This window comes from Balaenoptera acutorostrata, chromosome 16, assembly GCF_949987535.1.
Source record: "Balaenoptera acutorostrata chromosome 16, mBalAcu1.1, whole genome shotgun sequence".
In the NCBI taxonomy this organism is placed as follows: domain Eukaryota; kingdom Metazoa; phylum Chordata; class Mammalia; order Artiodactyla; family Balaenopteridae; genus Balaenoptera; species Balaenoptera acutorostrata.
Window position 1 is genome coordinate 57,880,510 of NC_080079.1, and position 25,490 is coordinate 57,905,999.

The 25,490-nt window shown below is 48.9% G+C and overlaps 1 protein-coding gene across 1 annotated transcript in view; it reads left to right on the forward strand.

The window, feature by feature from the left end:
• DLG5 (discs large MAGUK scaffold protein 5) overlaps positions 1 to 25,490 on the forward strand; it is a 122,317-nt gene that overhangs the window by 47,338 nt on the left and 49,489 nt on the right. Inside the window, exons 3-5 of the mRNA XM_057530967.1 lie at positions 11,666 to 11,828; positions 13,621 to 13,764; positions 14,401 to 14,584. Of these exons, the coding sequence (XP_057386950.1) occupies positions 11,666 to 11,828; positions 13,621 to 13,764; positions 14,401 to 14,584 (491 nt within the window). The remainder of the gene's footprint in view (positions 1 to 11,665; positions 11,829 to 13,620; positions 13,765 to 14,400; positions 14,585 to 25,490) is intronic.

Below are 25,490 nucleotides of genomic sequence, written 5' to 3' on the forward strand. Positions count from 1 at the left end.
GTCCTGGAGTTTTTGAGTTTGAAGGGCTCACAGAGGTCATCTGGTCCAATTCTTTCCGTTTCCTCCAATAGACAGATGGGGAAATGGACACTCAGAGACGGTAAGTCTCGTGCCTGAGATTCTAGAACCTGCCAGGGGCAGGCCTCTTATGTGTTCATTTGACTCATACAGAACACCTCCAGGGGGCCAGAAGTGGGCTTGCGATATAGTGGTGAATAGGCAGACCTGGTCCCTGTGCTCATGGATCTTAGGGTCTACCGGGGAGACAGTCAGATGAGTAGATACAGTAAGTGAGGTCAGAGTGATGAGAGGGGTACCAGTAGGGGGCACTGTATTTGTTTTCTAGGGCTGCCCTAGCAAAGTGCCATAAACTGAGTGACTTACGCAATAGCGATTCATTCTCTCACAATTCTGGAGGCCAGAGTCTAAGATCGGTGTGCTCTGAAGGCACCAGGAACGGGTCTTTTCCAGGCCTCTTCTCCTTCTGGTTGTGTGCCGGCAATCTCTGATGTTCCTTGGCTTGTAGATGCATCACCCCAGTCTCTGCCTTCATTTTCACATGGTGTTCTCTCTATGTGTGTCTCCAAATTTCCTTTTTTAAACAGGACACCATTCACATTGGTTTAGGGGCCCGCCCTACTCCAGTATGACCTCATCTTAACTTGATCATCTCTAAAGACCGAATTTCCAAATAAGGTCACATTCACATTTACTGGGGATTAGGACTTCATCATCTGTTTGTGGGGCACAATTCAGCCCCTCACAGGTCGCCTCGTCCTGTCTAGGGTTCAGGGAGGACTCTGCTGGGACCACAGTTCACTTTGTCCTGCCTGCTTTGGGTTGGTGAGACACAGGGATTGAATGATGGGGTGGGGCTGCTGGGATTTTGAACACGGGGCTGGCTTTCAGGAAGTGCATGGGCCGGGCAGGCAGTCAAGATGTGTGGAACGGTAATGTGGGGTTTTGTAAAACTGAGCTGGTTGAGCTCTGAGGGCACCTCTCTTGGCCTCACCCTTTTCCGGCTCCACATTCCGCTTGGGAGCAAGGTACAATGATCTGATATCTGACAAACTCATTCACATTGACCCTTCAAGGCTTAAAGTGTTACCTTTCCTAGGAGCATTTGCATTTTAAAAGGAGATTCTAGAGAAAGATATTGTTTAAACCACAGCAGGTATTGTTAATGGTGGAATTTCAGGCCTGAGTAAGAAGGTATTTTTTTGTGCAGCTGGACCTTCGTATACTTTGGAAGAGCATCGTGTCAGTGACCCACCCTTTGGCCCTTGGGATGGAGGGGTCACCCGTGTCCCCGGATACTTGTTGGCAGGCAGGCTGCGAGCAGAGCTCTACTGTACTTCACTGTCTGGGCTCCTATCTTGGATGCTCAAAGACCTGGTTGCATCCCTTCAGGTCAAAACCTCTCCAGTTCACCGGTAGCCAAGTTTTCCTTCTCTTGCTTTTCTGTGTAGAGTTGACGTTGACCTTGGGGTGAGTAGCCCCATTTTTCTGCAGGCTGACTTGAATGTCCCCGTGGCTGTATTGGCCAGAAGGCCTTTGGCTGCAGCAGTAGGGAATACCTACTCATACTGCCTTAGACAGCAGAGAAATGTGTGATCTCACGTGGTAACTGCTGAGGGTGGGCTGAGTACATCGGGTGTGGCTTTGCGGGCCTCTGTGTGGTGTCTTCCCTTGGGCTGATGGCAGGGGTCAGCCATCACATCTAGACCTGACAGTGTCCAGGGCTACAGTGTTCATGGTGGGAGCCTCTAGCCACACGTGGCTATTTAAATTCCAGTGAATTAACGTGAAATAAAATTTAAATCACTAGTTTCAGTAGTTACACTAGCCACATTTCAAGTGTTCTATAGCAGGGGTCCCCAACGCCCAGGCCACGGACTGGTACCAGTCCGTGGCCTGTTGGGAACTGGGCCGCACAGCAGGAGGTGAGTGGTGGGCAAGTGAAGCTTCATCTGTATTTACAGCTACTCCCCATCGCTTGCATTACCGCCTGAGCTCCGCCTTCTGTCAGATCAGCGGCGGCATTAGATTCTCATAGGAGCGCGAACCCTACTGTGAACTGCGCCCGTGCGGGATCTAGGTTGCGCGCTCCTTGTGAGAATCTAATGCCTGATGATCTGAGGTGGAGCTGAGGCGGTGATGCTAGTGCTGGGGAGCGGCTGCAAATGTAGATTATCATTAGCAGAGAGGTTTGACCTCACAGAGACCATAATAAATCAGTTGCTTGCAGACTCATATCAAAACCCTATCAGTGGGTCTTCCCTGGTGGTGCAGTGGTTAAGAATCCGCCTGCCAGTGCAGGGGACACGGGTTCGAGCCCTGGTCCGGGAAGATCCCACATGCCGCGGAGCAACTAAGCCCGTGTGCCACAACTACCTAGTCTGTGCGCCACAACTACTGAAGCCCGCACGCCTAGAACCCGTGCTCCGCAACAAGAGAAGCCACTGCAGTGAGAAGCCCGCGCACCACAACGAAGAGTAGCCCCTGCTTGCCGCAACTAGAGAAAGCCCGTGTGCAGCAACAAAGACCCAACGCAGCCAAAAATAAACAAACAAAACAAAACAAAACAAAAAAACCCTCTCAGTGAGTGGCGAGTGAAAACAGGCTCAGGGCTCCCACTGATTCTGCATTATGGTGAGTTATATAATTATTTCATTATATATTACAGTGTAATAATAATAGAAATAAAGTGCACAATAAATGTAATGTGCTTGAATCATCCCTGAAACCATCTCCCGCCCCCTGCCGCCACCAGTCTGTGGAAAAATTGTCCTCCATGAAACCGGTCCCTGGTGCCAAAAAGGTTGGGGACCACGGTTCTGTAGCAACTGTGTCTAGTGGCTACCGTATTGGACAGATCAGATAAAAGAACATCTCTATCATCACAAATGGTCCAGAGGATGAAGGAGGCCGTCTCCTCTCGTGTCTCCTGACGAGCAAAGAAGCCTTCCCCAGAAGGTCCTCAGCACAGTCCCCAGTCCCCTGTCACTAGTCTGTGCCCAAACCATGGCTCATGCAGTGCGGTCCCTGGACCAGCAGCACCCAGGTACTTGATAGAAATGTAGGTTTCCAGGCTTCAGAAGCTCTGAGGATGGGGCTCAGCATCCATTTTAACAGCCCTCCTGGTTGGAGATGAGTTGACCTAACCTAGCCCCTGGCAAAAGCACTGGAATGTCTGTGGCTGGCTTGGACCAACCCCTTGGAGTGGAATGAACGGAGGGTCATCCGTGGCCCACTGCAGCACCTCCCGGAGGAATCCCTCCTGGCTCAGCCTCACCTAATGACGGGCAGAGCACTTCCTTTCCTGGCCATCTCAGGCACACCCCCGACCGAGGGGCTGGTGAGTCAGATGGAGACTGGCTGTTTGTGTTTGTTAGGTCTTTCTCCATGAACCTAAGGAAAGGCAAGGTCTTACGATAAAAACGTTGCCTCCACTTTCCCGCTTATATCTCCCTAACCAAGAACGTTTGGGCAAAGAACAGCAAGTTGTATTTAGCATAAGAGAAAATTGGTAGGTGGAGCCTTGGGTATGCTATTTTCTCTGCAGCAGCTGGTACCGGGCTGCCCCGCCCCTCTTCCGGGCTGGCGTTAGGTCCTCAGGTGGTCCGCCCATTTCCCCTCTTCAGCCTGACCCTCCTAATGACAGACCAACAGCCTTAAAGCTTGCCGTGTCTTTCCAGGCAATTTTCATCAGCCAAGCACGCGTGGCTTCTTTGAGGCTTCCCCCGACCCCGTGTGGCCTGTTACTTAAGTCACCTGCCTGTGGGTAGACCCCATGGATCTGCCCAGGGGATGCACACTCATTTCAGGCCATCGATGTTTTTTTCCCCCCCATTCATCCTGATCTAATTTCTCAGGTACCTTTTTTTTTTTTCTCAACTTGGATAACTGGGGAAGTTTTAAGAAGAGGAGACATTCTTGGGCAGCATTTATAAAATGAGCCTTAAATTTCATGCAGATTGAAGTAACAGGAGAGCTTTCTTATTAAGGAGAGAGATCTGGTTTTGTTGGCAGGAGAAGGATCTGGAGGGCTTCTTTCCTATCCCAGCAAAGATTCCTTGAAAGTGCAGCTTCTAGTTGATAGAGGATGGTGGGGTGAATGAGCATGCAGGCAAGGCTGCACCCTGACCCCTTGCCCTCTGACCCTTCCTTCTCTGATCCTTTTGGATCTGGGGCCTGTTTTCTCTCAGTGCATCAGGTGGACGGGAGCACCTTGTCCTCTTGGAGCCCGTGCTCGGCACTCATAGGGATCACAGGGGGGCCTGGCTCCAGGCCTTACAGGCTAGCCAGGTGTCTTAGTCTGTCCAGACTGCTGTCACAGAACACCACAGACTTGGCAGCTCAGAAACAACACACATTTATTTCTCACAGTTCTGGAAGCTTGGAAGTCCAAGATCAAGGCAGAGTCAGTGTCTTGGGGGGCCCACTTCCTGGTTCATAGATGGTGCCTTCCTGTTGTAACCTCACATGGCAGGAGAGGGAAAAGCTCTCTAGGGTCCCTGTTATAAGGCCACTGATCCCATTCCCATGGGCTCCACCTTCATGACCTGATCACCTCCCAGAGGCCCCACCTCCTAATACCACACGGGGTGGTGGGGGTAGGACCTCAACATAGGAATTTGGTGGGGTACACCGACATTCAGACCAGAGCAGCAGGGAGAGAAGCGACTGGCCATTTTGCCTTGTGTAAAACAAGGAGACAGAGGGGAAGGAGCAGCTCTTTCTAATGAGGGGTGTCACAGGAAGCTTCAGGGAGGAGCTGGCCCTCGAGTGGGGTCTTCCGGGAATGGCGCTCCAGATGTAGGAGCAGCCTGGAAGCAACAGGCCATCGTCACCTGTCTTTGTTTGGGTTTCGGCAAACTGACCCTGAGTCAAGGATTCGAGAGCAAGTAGCTCATCTGGAGGGAGATCTGGGAGCTGGGCAAGGCTGCAGCTGCTGCGCTGGAGCCTAACCTCCTTCCAGCCCAAGTCCAGGAGGAGCCCAGCTGCAGTCCTGTGCTGACCAAGGAGAGCATCCCCTGGGCATCAGTGGGCGATGCTTTTAAATGTAGTGGCTATTGGACAGCCGAAAAAACAAGGGATTGATAAGCCACTCTAGCCAGACAGTGCAACTTTGGTCCAGACCAGAGGTTCTCAAACTTTATCAGGCATCAGACTCACCTGGAGGGGAGTGCTGGCTTCTCCGCCAGGGCCCCTGATTCGGTAGGTCTGGGTGGGGCCTGACCTGTGCATTTCTAACAAGTTCTCCAGTGAAGCTGAGGTGCTTTTGGAAGCACTGGTTCAGGACGTGGGACTGTGTCTCCCTCCGACGGCTCTGGCTCTCCAGGGCTGGAGGCGAGGATGGCTTGGTGTTGCTTGCTGCGGCCTGTGATGACCACGTTCTGCTGCTTTGCTTCTCTCCTGACAGCCAGGGCCTGGAGGAGGCCGGGAAGTTTACCTGGGCATCCCTGCTCCACCTGAGCACTTTGGGCCAGTGCCCATTTTCTCCTTGGCCTCTGGTACCACAGGCCCACAGGGCTCTGAAGCAGAGCTGTGACCTCTCTAGCTGTAAATAAGACTAGGTGGGGGAGTGGCCTTCAGGGTCAGCTGGAGTGTGGTGTGACAAGGGGGCTATGGACAAAGGGCCTTATAGCCAAGAAGCCTACCCAGCTGCCAGGCTCTGGCTGAGGCTCAGTGGTCTACAGAGGAGGCTGCACTTGCATCGGCCAGGGTGACCGGGAGGAGGAACCAGGACTCGTGATGGCGAAGGGGCTCTGCTCCCCTTGGCTGCATTTCCTCTCACACCAAGGCCCAGAGGAGTGAGAGCTCTTTGTCCAAACTCCAGGGCCTGTGCCGGCTCTCCTGGCATCTTCCAGCACTCATTTTGGGGCCATTTTAGTCCAGTCCAAATCTCTTAACCCCGGAATCCCATCCTGAACATAAAAATGAAAAAAAGAAAATCTTTCTTAAGTTTTTCTTTTTATTATTATTAATTAATTAATTAGTTTATTTATTTATTTATGGCTGTGCTGCATGGCTTGCGGGATTTCAGTTCCCGGACCAGGGATTGAACCCAGGCCACAGCAGTGAAAGTGCTGAATCCTAGCCACTAGACCACCAGGGAACTCCCCTGCCCTCTTTTCAAGTGGGTTCCAGATTTGGGAAGAGGAAGGAGTGAAGTGGGAGGAGAGTGGACAGTTTTGCATTTGAGTCCCAAAGAACAGCTGCACAAAGATAGAATTTGAGGCTTCTGTGGACAACTCACCTGACGTTAGTTTTGATTTTGCTTGTTCTTGAAAAGGTTTACTATAAACACAGTGACTGGTCGGGGGTGACAAGCCACACCTCTTCATCGGTCACACCTCTCCTGGGATGGTCACTTCAGTTTAGGGCACCACAGTGGTGGTGTTTTTTTTTTTTAACTTCCAATTTTTTTAAAAGTCATGTTCCTTGAGGTATGAATTACGTACAGTAAAATTTATCCTTTTTGGTGTATAGTTTGATGAGTTTTGACGAACACATGGGTTATTTAACCACTTCTGCAATTAAGATACAGAACAAATCCTCCACCCTGAAGAATTCCCTTCTATGACTTTGTAGTCAACCTTTCTTCCCTCCACCCCTAGCCCCTGGCAACCACGGATCTCTCTTCTGCCTCTGTAGTTTTGCCTTTTCCCAAATGCCGTGTAAATGGAATCATATGGCGTGTGGCCTTTTGAGTCTGGTTTCTTCCATTCAACATAGTGCATTCGCGAGTCCCTGTTCCCCTTGCCCTCGTGTGTACCGGTAGGTTGTATGATAGTGCCTTTTTGTTGCTGAGAAGTATTCCGTTGTATGAATATAACACTGTCGTTTATCCATTCAACAGCTGCTAAAAACAGTTGTGTGCTAGCTTTTGTGTGAACATAAATTTTCATTTCTTTTGTGTAAATATCCAGGAGTGGGATTACTGGATAGTATGGTAAGTGCATGTTTAACTTTATAAAAGACTGTCAAAGTGTTTTCTGCAGTGGCTGTATGATTTCATATTCCCACCAGCAGTGTTTGAGAATTCTAGATTCTCTGCATCCTTGCCAGCATTTGGTGTTGTCACTTTTTTTATTTTAGCTCTTCTGGTAGTGATAAAGGGACTTGTCAGTTGTCTTCAAATATTTGCATGTCTGTTGTTTAGAAGAAGAATTACAGTTGTACCTCTTGGCCTTTGGGTTTTTTTTTTTTGGCTGCGTTGGGTCTTCATTGCTGCGCTCGGGCTTTCTCTAGTTGCAGCGAGCGGGGGCTACTTCTTGTTGCAGTGTGTGGGCTTCTCATTGCGGTGGCTTCTCATTGTGGAGCATGGGCTCTAGGCACGTGGGCTTCACTAGTTGCAGCACACGGGCTCAGTAGTTGTGGCTTGCAGGCTCAGTACTTGTGGTGCACGGGCTTAGGTGCTCTGCAGACTGTGGGAGGTTCTGGGACCAGGGATTGAACCTGTGTCCTCTGCCTCAGCAGGCGGATTCATAACCACTGCACCAAGAGGGAAGTCCCTACCTCTTGGCCTTGGGAGGGGGGGTAGCTAGATCTAGGGTCAGAGGGAGAAATACAGATTTTAACTCAGTACATAGAATAATTATCTGGGGAGAGATTAGATAGGCTTTGCTGTTAAGTAGTGAGCTCCCTCACTGTGCAGGAGTTCCAACAATCTTGGTAGCTATTTAGGGAATTCTGGCAACCATTTTCTTGAAAGGACTGTATCATCTTCAAAATGTTTTTCAACCCTGAGATGCAAGTAAAAGAGAAAAACTTTATTTTTAATTGAATGGATATGGAAAGGGTTTTCTGCAACACTTGCTGTTATTTTGGAACTTCCTGGCTTAGCACATCTTGGGATTTTTCTTGAGGCCCCCTGTGGCCCTCCTCTGCCCTCTGCCCTCCTTATTGTGAAAGGACAGGGGTATCCAGGCAGCAGTTTCCCTAAGTCAACCTGCTATTTGATGGATTCACAGGCCTGGATGGCCTCACTTTTTGTGTGTTTCATGTATGCTCAAGCCTTTGGGGCAGGGGAAGGGAAACAGGAGGCCACTCCCTTCGGGAGGCCATGCAGGATAGTGGAAGAGGCCCTGGGTCTGGAGGTGAAGCCGGATTTGCATGGGTATCCGCCGGTTTCCCAGCTGTGCAGTTTTGCTAGACGTCAGTTTCTCACTCGGTGTTCACAGCACGTATCTGGGGGGGTACTGTGGGTATTAATGAAGTGAGGACCCAAGTGCGTTTAGCACAGAGCCCAGCGCGTAGGCTGTGCTCAGCAAATGACAGCGCTCACGTCCCTGTGTGTGTGATCGGTTGCCCCCAGGTCCTGCCAGCTGCAGAGCCAGTGGCCTCATCCTGCTGGAGACAGACAGGAGGCGGTGGCTGTGTGTGGTGACAGGTCTGATGACCCCTACTTCTGTCCTGCTGCTGCTTCTCTCTCCAGCCTCCGCAAAAGCCAGGGGCTACATCTTTCTGTTGCTTCATTTTTAAAATGGGGTGGAAATTCTTTATCTCCCTGGAGGCAGGTTGCTGGGCCTGGTGGTGCTTTTCAGTTCTGAAATTGAGATCTGATGTTTCTCTGATACTTAGTGAACTTGACCGCAGGTCAGGTCATTCTCAAAGCATGGTCTGGTGTCCCTGAGGTCCTTTCATGGACCAAGTGAGGTCAGAACTGTTTTCATAATGATACTGAGATGTCACTTGCTTTTTGCATTCTCGTCCTCACACAGACTCTACTGTAGAGTGGAGTTTTCTACAGGTTCCATCCACGGTGTGTGATGTTGCACAGATGTGAGACTCTGGCTGTCTTTATTAAGCCAGATGTCAAACAGCATTACGCAGATGCAAAGCCATGCCATTCTTTTCGCCGTGTTTTTTGTTTCGTGGTAGAAAGTGTAGTTAATTTTTCACGAAAAATCTTAATGTGAATATGTATCGGGTTTGGTTGTTTTAAAATTAGTAAATATTTTAAAATACCTTTTTAGTTTTAACTTCTAATCTGGCAGATACTGTTAGATATATAACCCCTGTAAGCAAAAGCTCTTCGGAGTCCTCCCTCATTTTTAAGAGTGTCAAGAGGCCCTAGAATCAAACCATTTGAGAACTTTTAGGTTGAGGCCCCGGGCACTGGGGTCAGGCGGAGGGCACTCCATACGCCATGCTGTCATTTACTGGCTTGGTGACCTGGACCCATTATTTAAGCTTGATCAGGTTTTGTTTCCTGATCTGTAAAATGGGAATAACAGCAGTATCTTCCTTAAGGGGATGGAATGGGATAATGTATGAAAAGCATCTCAATAACTGCCAGGCATGGAGTGAGTGCTACTCACGGTTGTCTTTGGGAGGCCGCAAGGCACAGCAGCAGAGAGCACGTGCTCCGAATCCAGGTGCCTGGCCTCTCATCCAGGGCACCGCTTGCTGTCTGTGGAAGTTTAAGTTGATTCCTTAACCTTGCTGGGCCTCAGTTTTCTCACCTGTAAAATGGAGATGATTATATTCTTACCACCTCTGGGATTGTTGGGAAGGTTAAATTAATGCCTGGGGCATCTGTGTTGTGTGCTGTTGTGTGGTTGGTTGTGACTGTTTACATTGAAATCCTTCTTTTCCGGGTGCTTGTTGGGTCTGTTCATCCCACTGTCTTGGGTTTGTCAGTCCTCCACAGATCATGTTCCCCCGCCCCCCGGGGGCTGGTTAGATGCCGAGTTAGTTGTAGGCCTCTCCAGAAGGGGGTGTCAGGCACGTGTCCAGAGGAAGCCTCACATGTCAGACAGCCGGGTAAGTTAGTGCAAATCAGATGACCGTCGTAGAACTAGAGCTCATAGAAGTGCCTTCATTTGCCAAAGAGGAAGACGTTACACAGCCGCACAGAGCTGTAACCAGCCTGTTTTCCAAAACTCCTGGGGGCAGGGGTGAGGATCCAGGGTCTTCGGGGAAAGGCGAGGGAAGGCTTCTCAGACTGTGGACTAGAACCCATGGAGGGAGGGAGATGCTCGTGGGAAATGGTGATCCTGGGCCCCACCTTAAAGAACATTTTGGCCGCAGAGATCTGGCCTGAGCACAGGAATCCCGGTTGTTACGGAGGTGCTGGCTTTAAAATAACATGCATTTCGAAGGGTACTAGATTCAGTGGTTGGCGTACCGACATTGGATAACACTGATCTGGGAGCTCGAGTGTCCTGCCTCAGACCATGGTCTAGCTTGTCACCCACAGTGTGGAATTCTCCATCCTCCCTGCCACTCCTGGAAGATGCGAGGCCACACCTGAGTGCCTGTCTTGGGGGACACTTGGTTCGCACAGGCAAATCAACCAACAATGGTCCGCTGGGCTCCTCTACACTCCTGGACTTTAGCAATTCCTTGGATGCCCCTCCTCTCAGCTCTCCATGCCTCTCTCCATGGTCTTTCCTCTTCCTGACATTTCTCCATCCACCAACAATTGCTCTCAGGTCCTATCCACCTACTCACTGGAGTACTTATGTGCCTCGCCCTTCGGAAATGTAATATTTGTTGAGTGAATGAATAAATGTTTCAAGAATTTTACCTCTTTAAAAAAAAAAAAAGAGATATACTTAAAAAAAAAAAAAAAAAAAAAAATGGTCCGCTGGGGAGCAGCAGTCAGGATGACACAGAGTCAGAAGACATTCGTCTTGCCTTTTACACATTACAGGGCTACTGGGGAGACAGATACTGTGTCCCTGGGGTGAGTCAGCCTCTGGATCACATCCATAAACTGGGATGACTTCTGTGGGTTACTCTGGCCCCACTGAGGCTCTCTGAGGGTTAGAGGGCTCAGGGGAACACATGGACAGAGTTAAATATAAAAGCACCATGGATTTGTCTCTTTTTCTGGGACATTTGAGTGAGGTGCATACTTCCTAGAAGCAGATTGGGATCTCGCCAGAGGTGCTGGTGGTGGCCACTGTTCCTTAGTAGTAGCATAAGGCATGGGATTCCCTTCAGGACATGTCTAGTCCTAGGGACAAGTGATGAGGGCCTGGTGTGGGCTGGGCAGTCAGAGGTCCTGGGACTTAGCTGCACCCCATCACACTTACCTTGGCCGTGGGCGGCTCTCCCTGTAACTCCTCCAAGCTGCACACCTGGGCTGGTTGAGCAGGTCCTTTAGGCAGTTGGGCAGCTTGGAAGAGGGAACTGTGTGGAGTGTCCAGCCCTGATCAGGGGAAGACGGGACACGGCCCTTGGGCCCAGCTTTGGAGCTGGCTGCCTCTGTCCTCTGCCAGCTTCTCTGGGAAGCTGTAACTGTGTCTTCCTCTTCAGGCCATGCCTTCCACCTTGCTCAGGCTGGCCTCTCCATGCCCAGGGGTGGGTGACAGCTGGTCTTAGCAGAGCAGGCAAGGATGCAAAGATCAGGGCCAAAACAGTTCCATCCTGGAGGTGCCAAAGCTAGGTTGGAGGGCGAGAGGGGGACCTCAGGGTCCTCAGCCAGGGCCAAGGTAGTGGATGCTGGAGCCAGACTGCCTGGGCTCTGGTCCCAGCTATGCCTCTTACACTCTGACTTGGTGGTGTCATCTGGGAAAGGGGGATGTAACAGGACCCACCTGGTAGGGTGGCTGTGAGGAGCGAATGCAAGCTGAGAGCCCAGAACAGTGCCTGGCTGCTGGTGGGGGCCGTGTGAACACGGGTTCTCTTTGTCACCTTCCTCCTGCAGGCACCACCGGGAAGGCGCCGTCCCCACCGCCGCTGCTCACTGACCGGCAAGTGAATGAGAAGGTGGAGAACCTCTCCATTCAGCTGCGGCTGATGACCCGGGAGAGGAATGAGCTGCGGAAGCGCCTGGCCTTCGCCACCCACGGGACCACCTTTGACAAGAGGTGGCGACCGTGCCCCTCCCCCGCCGGCCCGATGGACAGGGTCACCACCCTGATGCCATGGCACCCCCTGCCCCGAGGCGTACCCTTAGCTCCTGAGAGCCCTGCTGCCTGCCCGAGTGTCCTTCCCGCCACCCGCCCGTGTAGGCCTGGATGCGGGGCGCGGGGCGGAGGCTTGTTATGCTTCCTCCAGATCAAAATCGGAGTCTGTGGCCTGAATCATACAACTTGGGGATTGAGAAGTGTGGGTGGGTGTGTCCATCCTATACTTGGCTCCTGGCAGCGGTGTGCTCTTGCTTGCGTGTGCGTGTGCATGTGTGGACCGGCCTCACCGTCTTTCTACTGGCCTTGCAGATGATCGTTTGGTGGGTGGTCTGGGCAGCAGCTGGAGGCTCCTGGTCCCACTTTGGTGCCTCCTCCCTGGTTGGTTGGATGGCCTTGGCCTTGTCACCAGCCCTTTCCCAGGCCTCTCTGCCTTCCAGCCCTGGAGACAATATGCTTCTCTCTCTGTCCCCTGTTTGCTGCTGTGTGCAACCCCTGCCCTAATAGAGATAGTCACCCCGTTGCCGAGCCTTTGACTGGTCTGTCCGTGGGCAAGGGCACTGCTGTCTCCTGGATACCCCAGCCTACTTCATTGTTGAGTGGATCTTTATGTGGTTTGTAAACACGTTAGTTGTTTCCTGCCACGTGTGTGTTTTAAAAAGAGTTGGTCCCACCTGGCTTTAACCTTTGACCACTTCTTTTGTTGGGACTGAGAGGTAGATACCAGGGAAAGGTTGGGGAGATGCTGGCAGGGGTTCTGAGGGGAGCAGGAGCAGGGTTGGTTTAAGCTCTTTCCTTCAGGAGCATCAGGGGTGTGTGCCTCATCCTGAGGAGGATTTTTCTGGGGTGATGTCGGGGCTCAAAGCCCGCTCCTAGAGGTCGCTTTTATGAGGATGTGTCTCTCAGACAGACAGCTCGAGGGCGGGGCAAGTGAAGACAGTGTGCGAGTGTGTGCCGTCCACATCTGCTTTCATGCCACCGAGGCAGAGTAGTGGCTGCGCAGAGACTGGCCCTTTGCAGGAAAAGGTTGCTGATGCCCGCTCTAGAGCAGGGGTTCCCAGGCTTGAGCTCGCACCAGGGTCACCTGCAGGGCTTGCTAAAGCACAGATGGCTGGCCATTCCTCCCTCCCTCCTGCGTGTCTGATTTCGGAGGTTTGGGGCTGGCCTGAGAATTTGCATTCCTAACAAGTTCCCAGGTGATTACAATGCTGCAGGTCTGGGAACTCCTGCTCCTGGCCACTTTTCTCAATCTTGGCTGCACATTGGAATCCCTTGGGGAACTGAAAAATCCCCATGTCTGAGTCCTACCCTCAGGGATGCTGATGTAATTGGTCTGGTCTCTTCATTATGTATCCAAGATTGAGAATCACTGCTCTAAGGAGAGGAGGAGCTTCATCACAGGGACTGCTGGGCCCACTGTGCGTGCAGGCCTGGCGTGTGGCCTCCCGGGGGCTCCCAGAGAACAGGAGCACCTTCCCAGCACTCCAGGCCCACGCAGGGAGTTCAGCAATCGAGGCCCTCCGTCCTGGGGATTCGGATTCTGTTGGTCTGGCTGCGGCCAGGACACCTGGGCTTAGCAGGCACTGGGGGTTGGGGGGGCGGATGGGGCGGACGGTGGTGGTGGTATGCAGGAGACCAGTGTTTGGGAACCGCTGGGCTGGAGTGACCTAGGACGTGGCTTCCCAGGGAAAGACATTCTTGTCATTGTGATCCGGGGGCCGGTGTTCACTGGGCTGTTTGCCGTCTGGGCCAGGCCCTACCACAGGCTGAATCCGGACTACGAGAGGCTGAAGATCCAGTGTGTGCGGGCCATGTCAGACCTGCAGAGCCTGCAGAACCAGCACACCAACGCCCTGAAGAGGTGCGAGGAGGTGGCCAAGGAGACCGACTTCTACCAGTGAGTGGGGCCTGCCTGGCCAGGGTTCCCAGCATCCAAGGAACCGCTGCCTCTTGCCAGTCTTTGTTTCTGGACCTGGAGCCTGGGGTTCTGGTCCCATCCTGCCTCTGCCACATAGCAAGCGGTGGGCCTTAAGCACGTGGGGTTGTGGCTTTGGGCCTCAGTTTTCCATACCATCCATTGCCAGCTTCAGAAGCACGGTTGGTAGGAAAGTGGTCGAATGTGCGAGACAGTAGGCCAGGCAGATCACTGGGGACCTCTGGGTCCCTGCTGGGGCTCTGCTGCCACAGGCGAGGCAGATGGGGCATGTTCCCCTTTGGTCTCCTGGTGCCCCTCTGAGGGCATTTGCCTGCCCACCTGCTGACATTTGCCCAGGCCTCAGCACTTGGAGGTGCCAGGTCCATACCAGGTAGGGGCTTATCTCCCTTTCTTGGCCACATGTGGCCATTGTGGTGTCAGGCTCTTAAAAAAATAGTTTGGGTCTTTCTGGCATCTGGCTGACACCAGGCATTGGCCTGCCTCTGCATGCTGCTGACGTGTCTGGTGTGTTGGGGGTATTAGGACCTGGAGGGGGTGGTGGTGCCTTGGGTGGGAGTTGGAGGCTGGGTGGGCTCACTGTGTCGCGTGGGATTTCAGCACGCTCCACAGCCGGCTCCTGAGCGACCAGACCCAGCTGAAGGATGATGTGGACATGCTGAGGCGGGAGAACGGACAGCTGCTACGGGAACGTAACCTGCTCCAGCAGTCGTGGGAGGACATGAAGCGGCTCCACGAGGAGGACCAGAAGGAGATCGGTGACCTCCGGGCCCAGCAGCAGCAGGTAGAACCGGGCTGGGCGGCGGGGGCGGACCCAGGTCAGGCATTCACCCACTCACCGTCCATTTACCAACCCCCCGCCCGCTCCCCCCAACACACCTACCATCTCATCTACCCACCCCCCCACCCCCCCACCCACCTACCTACCTACCGTCTACCCGCCTACCACCCACCATCCACATAGTCATCTACCCACCTACCACCCACCATCCGTTCATGCATCTGTCCCCTTATCCACCTACTCATCTGCCACCCATCCATTCCCCGACCCACTGTTCATCTACCTGCTGACCTACGCACACCCATCTTATCCACCTACCCGTGTGTCCACGTGATTACTTAGCAAGTATTTGTGGTGTCAGCCTTCTGTGAGGCATCAGGCCATCTGTGAGCAAACACTCAACACTTGTTTTCCTGGACTCTACAATCCACGGGGGGATACAAATGTTGATCAGATAACCACACACATTCTGTATCATTATGAATATTGCAAGGGCTACCAAGGAGGAGGTTCTGTGCGGTATGTGTGCTGTGTCACAGGAATTCGACGTAGTCTGGGAGCTTTGGGCATCTATAGCTTCTTTCCTTTGTATGGATTGTGTGAGATTACAGATGGAAAGAAACTTGCAAATATTAAAATCCTGTGCAAATACAAGCTGGTAACAGTTACCATCGTTATTTTGGGGTGAGAGTATGTCCTGCTGCCCTTGCTGCTCTCTGCGTTCGAAGTTAGTTGCTTCACTTTGCTCAGCTCTTGTTTCACATTGACAGCAGCGCGTGAGGAGCAGGCCGGCCAGAACGCCGCTTCCTGTGAAGGATGTAGGCCAGTGCCTCTCCTCTCGTAGCTTATGGTCTGGAGCTGCCTGGGCTGCCCAGGGACGTGGCAGGGACTGGTGATGCTCTGTGTCCATAGATGGTTGGACGTTTGGGGTTGGAAGACAGTCCCAGGCAGAGGCAGGGTGTCCTCCTAGCATTGCAGCATAGGTCCGGTTAAGCAGAGCCCCTTCCCCATCAGAAACATTCATGGTTCCCCAGTTAAAGCAGGACCGTTGGGGCTTGATTGACACAAAGCCAGTATATGACAATCTGAACTCACCTGGTAATTTAGCATGATGTTGCCTTCGTTGCTTTTGTTTTCATTTACAGTTAAATTTTTTTTAATTGTGAGATTATTGCAAACTTACAGAAGAGTTGCAAATACAGTACAAAGAATTTTTCTCCTGTATCATTCAAGAATAAGTTGCCAACCTGATGCCCCGTCACCCCTGAACATGTAAATGTGTACTTCTTTATTTATTTATTTATTTATTTTTGGCTGTGTTGGGTCTTCGGTTCGTGCGAGGGCTTTCTCTGGTTACGGCAAGTGGGGGCCACTCTTCATCGCGGTGCGGGGACCGCTCTTCATCGCAGTGCGCGGGCCTTTCACTATCGCGGCCCCTCCCGTTGCAGGGCACAGGCTCCAGACGCGCAGGCTCAGTAGTTGTGGCTCACGGGCCCAGCTGCTCCGTGGCATGTGGGATCTTCCCAGACCAGGGCTCGAACCCGTGTCCCCTGCATTAGCAGGCAGATTCTCAACCACTGCGCCACCAGGGAAGCCCGTAAATGTGTACTTCTTGCAAACAGGGATATTCTCCTGTATAACAGTGACGCATCAGGAATTAACGTTGATATGTACTACTGTCTAATCGTCAGACCCCGGTCAAGTTTTGCCAGTTGGTCTCAATAATGTCTTTAGTAGGAAAAGGATCCCATTCAGAATAACTCACTGCATTTAGTTGTCCTGTCTCTTTGGTCTCCTTCAGTCTGGAACAGTTCCTCAGACTGTGACCTGCATGACCTTGATGTTTTGGAAGATTACAAGCTAGTTATTTTCTAGGTTGTCCCTCAACCTGCACTTGTTGGATCCCCATGGTTGGGTGAGTTTTTGCATCTTAGGCAGGAATGTCACAGAAGTGATGCTGCCTTTTTCTCATTGCATCCTGTTGATTGAGACTTGGCTGGAAACGACTTATTACTAATGATGTTCACTTTGATCATTTGACTAAGGTGGTGTCTCTAGGCTTCTTCTCCACTGTAGTGATACTTGTTTTCCCTTTATACACCCCCATACATACACACACACACTCTCACGGTTTCCTGTTTTACTCAGTGGGTTGTATACCACTGTGGCCACGGGGAGCCCCCTTCAAGCTTGCTTGTCTGTCTTTTTGACATGTCCCCTCATTCTTTGAGCACTTTCCTGATTTCTGGCACAAGAAGATGTTCCAGGTTCATTGTCTAATTTCCCTGTCCTAGTCCTGGAAATCAAACATTTCTCCTACGAGTCCTCATTCCTTCTAGTGGAAAATGGTATTTAGAAGCATGATCTGAGTGCTGGGTGTACTTGATGTACTCATTGCTTCTGGGGTGTAATGGCTCCAGGTCCTCTCAGTGGACAGAATAAGGAATATCTGAGTACACCGCCACACACCCCCACCCCCCCGCCACCACACACACTCACTCATACCTATTTCCATGTGTCTCTCTCCCGCTTCCTAATATATTTATACCTTCAATATGTAATATGTATATTGGACACTTCCAGTTCCAGTCCAGTACTACAATATAACAGGGTTCATTCTTATTTTCTTCCTTTCCATTTTTGTAACTCCATTTCCTAGTAGTGAGAAACCTGGTTCTGATTATTCTTAATCTCTTTACTTGGCCGGTCTCCCGGGAGTACCTGCCTGCCTTCCCCTCTGCCGCCTCCCTCCCACGCCATCCCCCCTTCTGACCCGTTGTGGGACCCCCATGCGCCTCTGCAGGGCCCCTCCTCATCCCATGCAGGCTCCGATGGCCACTCTGGGGCACCCCTTGCCCAGTGGAGCCTCCTGCCCTACTCTACCTTACCAAATGGCTGTAAGATTAAATAGTTCAAAAAGGGGAAGGGCAGTGCTTTCTTCGTGTTTTTATACTATTTTTTAAATTGCAAAATTAATATGCATTTTGTGAAGATGGTGGAGTAGAAGGACGTGCTCTCACTCCTTCTTACGAGAACACCAGAATCACAACTAACTGCTGAACAGTCATCGACAGGAAGACACTGGAACTCACCAAAAAAGATACCCCACATCCAAAGACAAAGGAGAAGCCACAATGAGACAGTAGGAGGGGCGCAGTCACAATAAAATCAGATCCTGTAACTGCTGGGTGGGTGACTCACAAACTGGAGAACACTTGTAGCACAGAAGTCCACCCACTGGAGTGAAGGTTCTGAGCCCCATGTCAGGCTTCCGAACCGGGGGGTCCAGCAACGGGAGGAGGAATTCCTAGAGAATCAGACTTTGAAGGCTTGCGGGATTTGATTGCAGGAGTTCGACAGGACTGGGGGGAACAGAGACTCCACTCTCGGAGGGCACACACAAAGTAGTGTGTGCATTGGGACCCAGGGGAAGGAGCAGTGACCCCAGGGGAGACTGAACCAGACCTACCTGCTAGTGTTGGAGGGTCTCCTGCAGAGGAGGGGGGGGGTGGCTCTGTCTCACTGTGAGGACAAGGACACTGGCAGCAGAACTTCTGGGAAGTTCTCCTTGGCCTAAGCCCTCCCAGAGTCCGCCATTAGCCCCACCAAAGAGCCCAGGTAGGCGCCAGTGTTGAGTCGCCTCAGGCCAAACAACCAACAGGGAGGGAACCCAGCCCCACCCATCAGCAGTCAAGTGGATTAAAGTTTTACTGAGCTCTGTCCACCAGAGCCATACCCAGCTCTGCCCACCACCAGTCCCTCCCATCAGGAAACTTGTACAAGCCTCTTAGATAGCCTCATCCACCAGAGGGCAGACAGCAGAAGCAAGAGGAGCTACAGTCCTGCAGCCTGTGGAACAAAAACCACATTCACAGAGAGATAGACAAGATGAAAAGGCAGAGAGCTATGTACCAGATGAAGGAACACGATAAAACCCCAGAAAAACAACTGAATGAAGTAGATGGAGATAGGCAACCTTCCAGAAAAAGAATTCAGAATAATGATAGTGAAGTTGATCCAGGACCTCGGAAAAAGAATGGAGGCAAAGATTGAGAAGATGCAAGAAATGTTTAACAAAGACCTAGAAGAATTAAAGAACAAACAAACAGAGATGAACAATACAATAACTGAAATGAAAACTACACTAGAAGGAATCAATAGCAGAATAACTGAGGCAGAAGAACGGACAAGTGACCTGGAAGACAGAATGGTGGAATTCACTGCTGTGGAAGAGAATAAAGAAGAAAGAATGTAAAGAAATGAAGACAGCCTAAGAGACCTCTGGGACAACATTAAACGCACCAACATTCGCATTATAGGGATCCCAGCAGGAGAAGAGAGAGAGAAAGGACCAGAGAAAATATTTGAAGAGATGATAGTCGAAAACTTCCCTAACATGGGAAAGGAAATAGCCACCCAAGTCCAGGAAGCGCAGAGAGTCCTATACAGGATAAACCCAAGGAGAAACACGCCAAGACACATAGTAATCAAATTGACAAAAATTAAAGACAAAGAAAAATTATTGAAAGCAGCAAGGCAGAAACGACAAATAACATACAAGGGAACTCCTATAAGGTTAACAGCTGATTTCTCAGCAGAAACTCTACAAGCCAGAAGGGAGTGGCATGATATACTTAAAGTGATGAAAGGGAAGAACCTACAACCAAGATTACTCTAACCCGGCAAGGATCTCATTCAGATTTGATGGAGAAATCAAAAGCTTTACAGACAAGCAAAAGCTAAGAGAATTCAGCACCACCAAACCAGCTCTACAACAAATGCTAAAGGAACTTCTCTAAGTGGGAAACACAAGAGAAGGAAAGGACCTACAAAAACAAACCCAAAACAATTAAGAAAATGGTCATAGGAACATAACATATCAATAATTACCTTAAACATCAATGGATTAAATGCTCCCACCAAAAGACACAGGCTTGCCGAATGGATACAAAAACAAGACCCATATATATGCTGTCTGCAAGAGACCCACTTCAGACCTAGGGACACATACAGACTGAAAGTGAGGGGATGGAAAAAGATATTCCATGCAAATGGAAATCAGAAGAAAGCTGGAGTAGCAATACTCATATCAGATAAAATAGACTTTAAAATAAAGAATGTTACAACAGACAAGGAAGGACACTACAGTAATGATCAAGGGATCAATTCAAGAAGAAGATACAACAATTATAAGTATATATGCACCCAACATAGGAGCACCTCAATACATAAGGCAACTGCTAACAGCTCTAAAAGAGGAAATCGACAGTAACACAGTAATAGTGGGGGACTTTTAACACCTCACTTACACCAATGGACAGATCATCCAAACAGAAAATTAATAAGGAAACACAAGCTTTAAATGACACAATAGACCAGATCGATTTAATTGATATTTATAGGACATTCCATCCAAAAACAGCAGATTACACTTTCTTCTCAAGTGCGCACAGTACATTCTCCAGGGTAGATCACATCTTGGGTCACAAATCAAGCCTGAGTAAATTTAGGAAAATTGAAATCATATCAAGCATCTTTTTTGACCACAATACTATGAGATTAGAAATGAATTACAGGGGGAAAACTGTAAAGAAACACAAACACATGGAGGCTAAACAATACATTACTAAATAACCAATAGATCACTGAAGAAATCAAAGAGGCAATCAAAAAATACTTAGAGACAAATGACAATGAAAACATGACGATCCAAAACCTATGGGATGCAGCAAAAGCAGTTCTAAGAGGGAGGTTTATAGCTATACAAGCCTACCTCAAGAAACAAGAAAAATCTCAAATAAACGATCTAACCTTACACCTAAAGGAACTAGAGAAAGAAGAACAAACAAAACCCAAAGTTAGCAGAAGGCAAGAAATCATAAAGGTCAGAGCAGAAATAAATGAAACAGAAACAAAGAAAACAATAGCAAAGATCAATAAAACTAAAAGCTGCTTCTTTGAGAAGGTAAACAAAATTGATAAACCATTAACCAGACTCATCAAGAAACAGAGAGAGAGGACTCAAATCAATAAAATTAGAAATGAAAAAGGAGAAGTTACAACAGACACTGCAGAAATACAAAGCATCCTTAGAGACTACTACAAGCAACTCTATGCCAATAAAGTGGGCAACCTGGAAGAAATGGACAAATTCTTAGAGAGGTATAACCTTCCACGACTGAACCAGGAAGAAATAGAAAATGTGAACAGACTAATCACAAGTAATGAAATTGAAACTGTGATTTAGAATCTTCCAACAAACAAAAGTCCAGGACCAGACGGCTTCACAGGTGAATTCTCTCAAACATTTAGAGAAGAGCTAACACCCATCCTTCTCAAACTCTTCCAAAGAATTGCAGAGGAAGGAACACTCCCAAACTCATTCTATGAGGCCACCATCACCCTGATACCAAAACCAGACAAAGATACTACAAAAAAAGAAAATTACAGACCAATATCACTGATGAATATATATGCAAAAATCCTCAACAAACTACTAGCAAACAGAATCCTACAACACATTAAAGGGATCATACACCATGATCAAGTGGGATTTACCCCAGGGATGCAGGATTCTTCAATATATGCAAATCAATCAATGTGATACACCATATTAACAAATTGAAGGATAAGAACCATATGATCATCTCAATAGATGCAGAAAAAGCTTTTGACAAAATTCAACACCCATTTTATGATAAAAACTCTCCAGAAAGTGGGCATAGAGCGAACCTACCTCAACATAATAAAGGCCATATATGACAAACCCACAGCCAACATCGTCCTCAGTGGTGAAAAACTGAAAGCATTTCCTCTAAGATCAGGAACAAGACAAGGATGTCCACTCTCACCACTATTATTCAACATAGTTTTGGAAGTCCTAGCCACGGCACTCAGAGAAGAAGAAAAAGAAATAAAAGGAATACAAATGGGAAAAGAAGAAGTAAAACTGTCACTGTTTGCAGATGACATGATACTATACATACAGAATCCTAAAGATGCCACCAGAAAACTAAGAGCTAATCAATGAATTTGTTAAAGTTGCAGGATACAAAATTAATGCACAGAAATCTCTTGCATTCCTGTATACTAAATGATGAAGAATCTGAAAGCAAAATTAAGGAAACACTCCCATTTACCATTGCAGCAAAAAGAATAAAATACCTAGGAATAAACCTACTTAGGGAGGCAAAAGACCTTTATGCAGAAAACTGTGAGACACTGATGAAAGAAATTAAAGATGATACCAACAGATGGAGAGATATACTGCATTCTTGGATTGGAAGAATCAATACTGTGAAAATGACTATACTACCCAAAGCAATCTACAGATTCAGTGCAATCCCTAACAAATTACCAATGGCATTTTAACAGAAGTAGAACAAAAAATCTTAAAGTTTGTATGGAGACACAGAAGACCCCGAATAGCCAAAGCAGTCTTGAGGGAAAAAAGTGGAGCAGGAGGAATCAGACTCCCTGACTTCAGACTATACTACAAAGCTACAGTAATCAAGATGATATGGTACTGGCACAAAAACAGAAATATAGATCAATGGAACAGGATAGAAAGCCCAGAGGTAAACCCATGCACCTATGGTCAACTAATCTATGACAGAGGAGGCAAGGATATACAATGGAGAAAAGACAGTCTCTTCAGTAAGTGGTGCTGGGAAAACTGGACAGCTACATGTAAAAGAATGGAATTAGAACACTCCCTAACACCATACACAGAAATAAACTCAAAATGGATTAGAGACCTAAATGTAAGACTGGACACTATAAAACTCTTAGAGGAAAACATAGGAAGAACACTCTTTGACATAAATCACAGCAATATCTTTTTTGATCCACCTCCTAGAGTACTGGAAATAATAACAAAAATAAACAAATGGGACCAAATGAAACTTAAAAGCTTCTGCACAGCAAAGGAAACCATAAACAAGATGAAAAGACACCGCTCAGAATGGGAGAAACTATTTGCAAACGAATCAACGGACAAGGGATTAATCTCCAAAATATATATAAACAGCTCATGCGCTCAATATTAAAAAAACAAACAACCCAATCCAAAAATGGGCAGAAGACCTAAATAGACATTTCTCCAAAGAAGACATACAGATGGCCAAGAAGCACATGAAAAGATGCTCAACATCACTAATTATTAGAGAATTGCAAATCAAAACTACAGTGAGGTACCACCTCACACTGGTCAGAATGGCCATCATCAAAAAATCTACAAACAACAAGTGCTGGAGAGGGTGTGGAGAAAAGGGAACCCTCTTGCACTGTTGGTGGGAATGTAAGTTGATACAGCCCCTATGAAGAACAGTATGGAGGTTCCTTAAAAAACTAAAAATAAAATTTCCATATGACCCAGCAATCCCACTACTGGGCATATACCCAGAGAAAACCATAATTCAAAAAGACACATGCACCCCAATGTTCATTGCAGCACTGTTTACAATAGCCAGGTCATGGAAGCAACCTAAATGCCCATTGACAGACGAATGGATAAAGAAGATGGGGTGCCTATACACAACGGAATATTACTCAGCCATAAAAAGGAACGAAATTGGGTCTTTTGTAGAGACGTGGATGGATCTAGAGACTGTCATACAGAGTGAAGTAAGTCAGAAAGAGAAAAACAAATATCGTATATTAACGCATATATGTGGAACCTAAAAAAATGGTACAGATGAACTTGTTCATCATAGTGTTTGGCAGAAATCGAGACACAGATGTAGAGAACAAACATATGGACACCAAGGGGGGAAAGCGGCAGCAGGTGGGGGTGGTGGTGTGATGAATTGGGTGATTGGGATTGACATATATACACTGATGTGTATAAAATAGGTGACTAATAAGAACCTGCTGTCTAAAAAAAATAAATAAAATTCAAAAATTCAAAAAAAATATGCATTTTGTAACAATAAAAGAATCAAACAATACGGAAATTTAAAAAATAAAAGAATTCTTCGTGTAGTCTCCACAGAAATGACTAACCATAGCTATGTTACTTTGAAAGGTTTGAGATTTATATCTGTACACATAGAGCCCTTTATATCTTGTTAACGTATTTGAGAAAATGGAATCACACCGTTCCTTTTGTTGCTAACATTGTTTTTTTGCGGAATATGTCACATGCATCTTTCTATTTCAGTACAGATTCTCCTTCCTTGTTTCTAACTGCTGCAGAGTATTGAGTTACATAGGAGCATCATCATTGATTTAGCCAGTCTCCTATTGACTGACCCTTGGACTAGTTTCAGTATTTTCCCATTATAAACTATGTTCTATTGAAAAATTTGTGTCTGCGCCGTATTTTGTTTCTCTGATATTTGTTGGAGCCTTATGTGGAGTACACAGTCCAGGCTCCGTGCAGGCCGCTAAGCTGGATATACTTGGAGATACCTGGCGTCTTATCCACGATCCCTCTGATTAGGGGGCTTGGTTGTGTGGGGGAAGTCTGGTGGTGGATGTGGGTAGGCCTGGCCCAGCGGTGGTAACGGGAAGGTTCCTGGAAGGGGAGGTGAGTGCAGGCCAGGGCAGCAGGAGTCCGGCTGGGGCAGAAAGCCCCGCAGCCCAGCAGGGGCGTCCGCAGCCTACCTGCTGCACCATCTCAGAGAAGCAACTCACACTCTCCACCTTCCTCTCCTCCGCCCTTTAACCTTCCAGCCCTGGAGGGGGCGGGGTGGGGGCGGGGCTCTGCGAGCATTGCTTGAAGGATGAAGTGAGGCACCAAGGAGAAAGTGCTGGACCCGCATCTCTTCTGGGGGTGGTGGAAATGTTCTGCAGTTAGACAGTGGCAGTTGCTGCACAGCTTTGTGGATTCACAACCTTGTGAATATTCCAAAAACCATTGAATTGTGCACGTTAAAGGGTGAATTATATGGTATGTGATTTATATCTCAAAATAAAAGACTCCAGTTACCACTTTGTCATAAAAAACCAAAAACCTGCCCTCTTGAGGCATGATGTTTTATTGCCTCCCATTCTCTGACTTCCCTCAGGACCCAAACAGCTTGTATGTGCATCCAGGCCAAGATGATCGCCTCCTGTCCCCACCTTCCCGTCCCCCCAACAAGTGACCTGGGAAGGCTTTCTCCCCGATGCTTCCATCTCACTCCTCTTCTCCTTTTCCTGTAGCGCTGACCCTTGGTGGGGGGGTAGTTGATTACACTGGTCAGTGACTTTCCCCGGTTCTCTTCAGCTGGACCAGTGCCCCTTAGCAAGTGGCCTCGGGGCCACCTCAGGGCCCCCCCAGGAGAGGAGGGCCCAGTGCCTCGGGTGGGGGTGAGGGGTGAGGGGTGTGTCTGAGCTACCAGGCCACCTGCTCTCCCCAGCCAGCGCCTTAAAATTTTCACCAGGTCTGGGACAGGTGCTGGGCTGTGAAAAGCTCAGGTCTTGGGTAGGCCAACAGCCGAGAAAGCAGGGCACATGGCGGTGGCCACAGGTCTCCACCCTGCAGGCCCTGGGGCCAAAGGTTGACCTCGCTGGACAAGGCTGGTTTTGTTGCCTGGTTCCTCCCACGCCTTGTTAACTTGAAGAGGCCCTTGCGGGGGTAAATGGTGCTGTTTGACTTGCATGTTTGCTTGAGGGATTTGTGGGCTCCCAGCCTTCTACATGATTTATCTCAGAGGAAATGAGGCAGCCGTGTGGGAGGGCACTGTGGGCCTGGGGCCTGGGACCTCGGACCTCTCCCTCTCGAGAGCAGCAGACAGGTGGTTTTTCTCATGTGTTTGCATGTGTGCGAGCGTGCGTGCGTGTGTGTGTGTGTGGCCGGGGGGAGCACGGTATGGCAGTTCCATCTCCAGGGGACCGCGGTCAGAATGCACCATCTGGATGCCCAAGTGTTCCGGGACGGAGATGGCCAAGCCTTGGTGGGGGAGCAACGTAGAGGGTAGTTTTG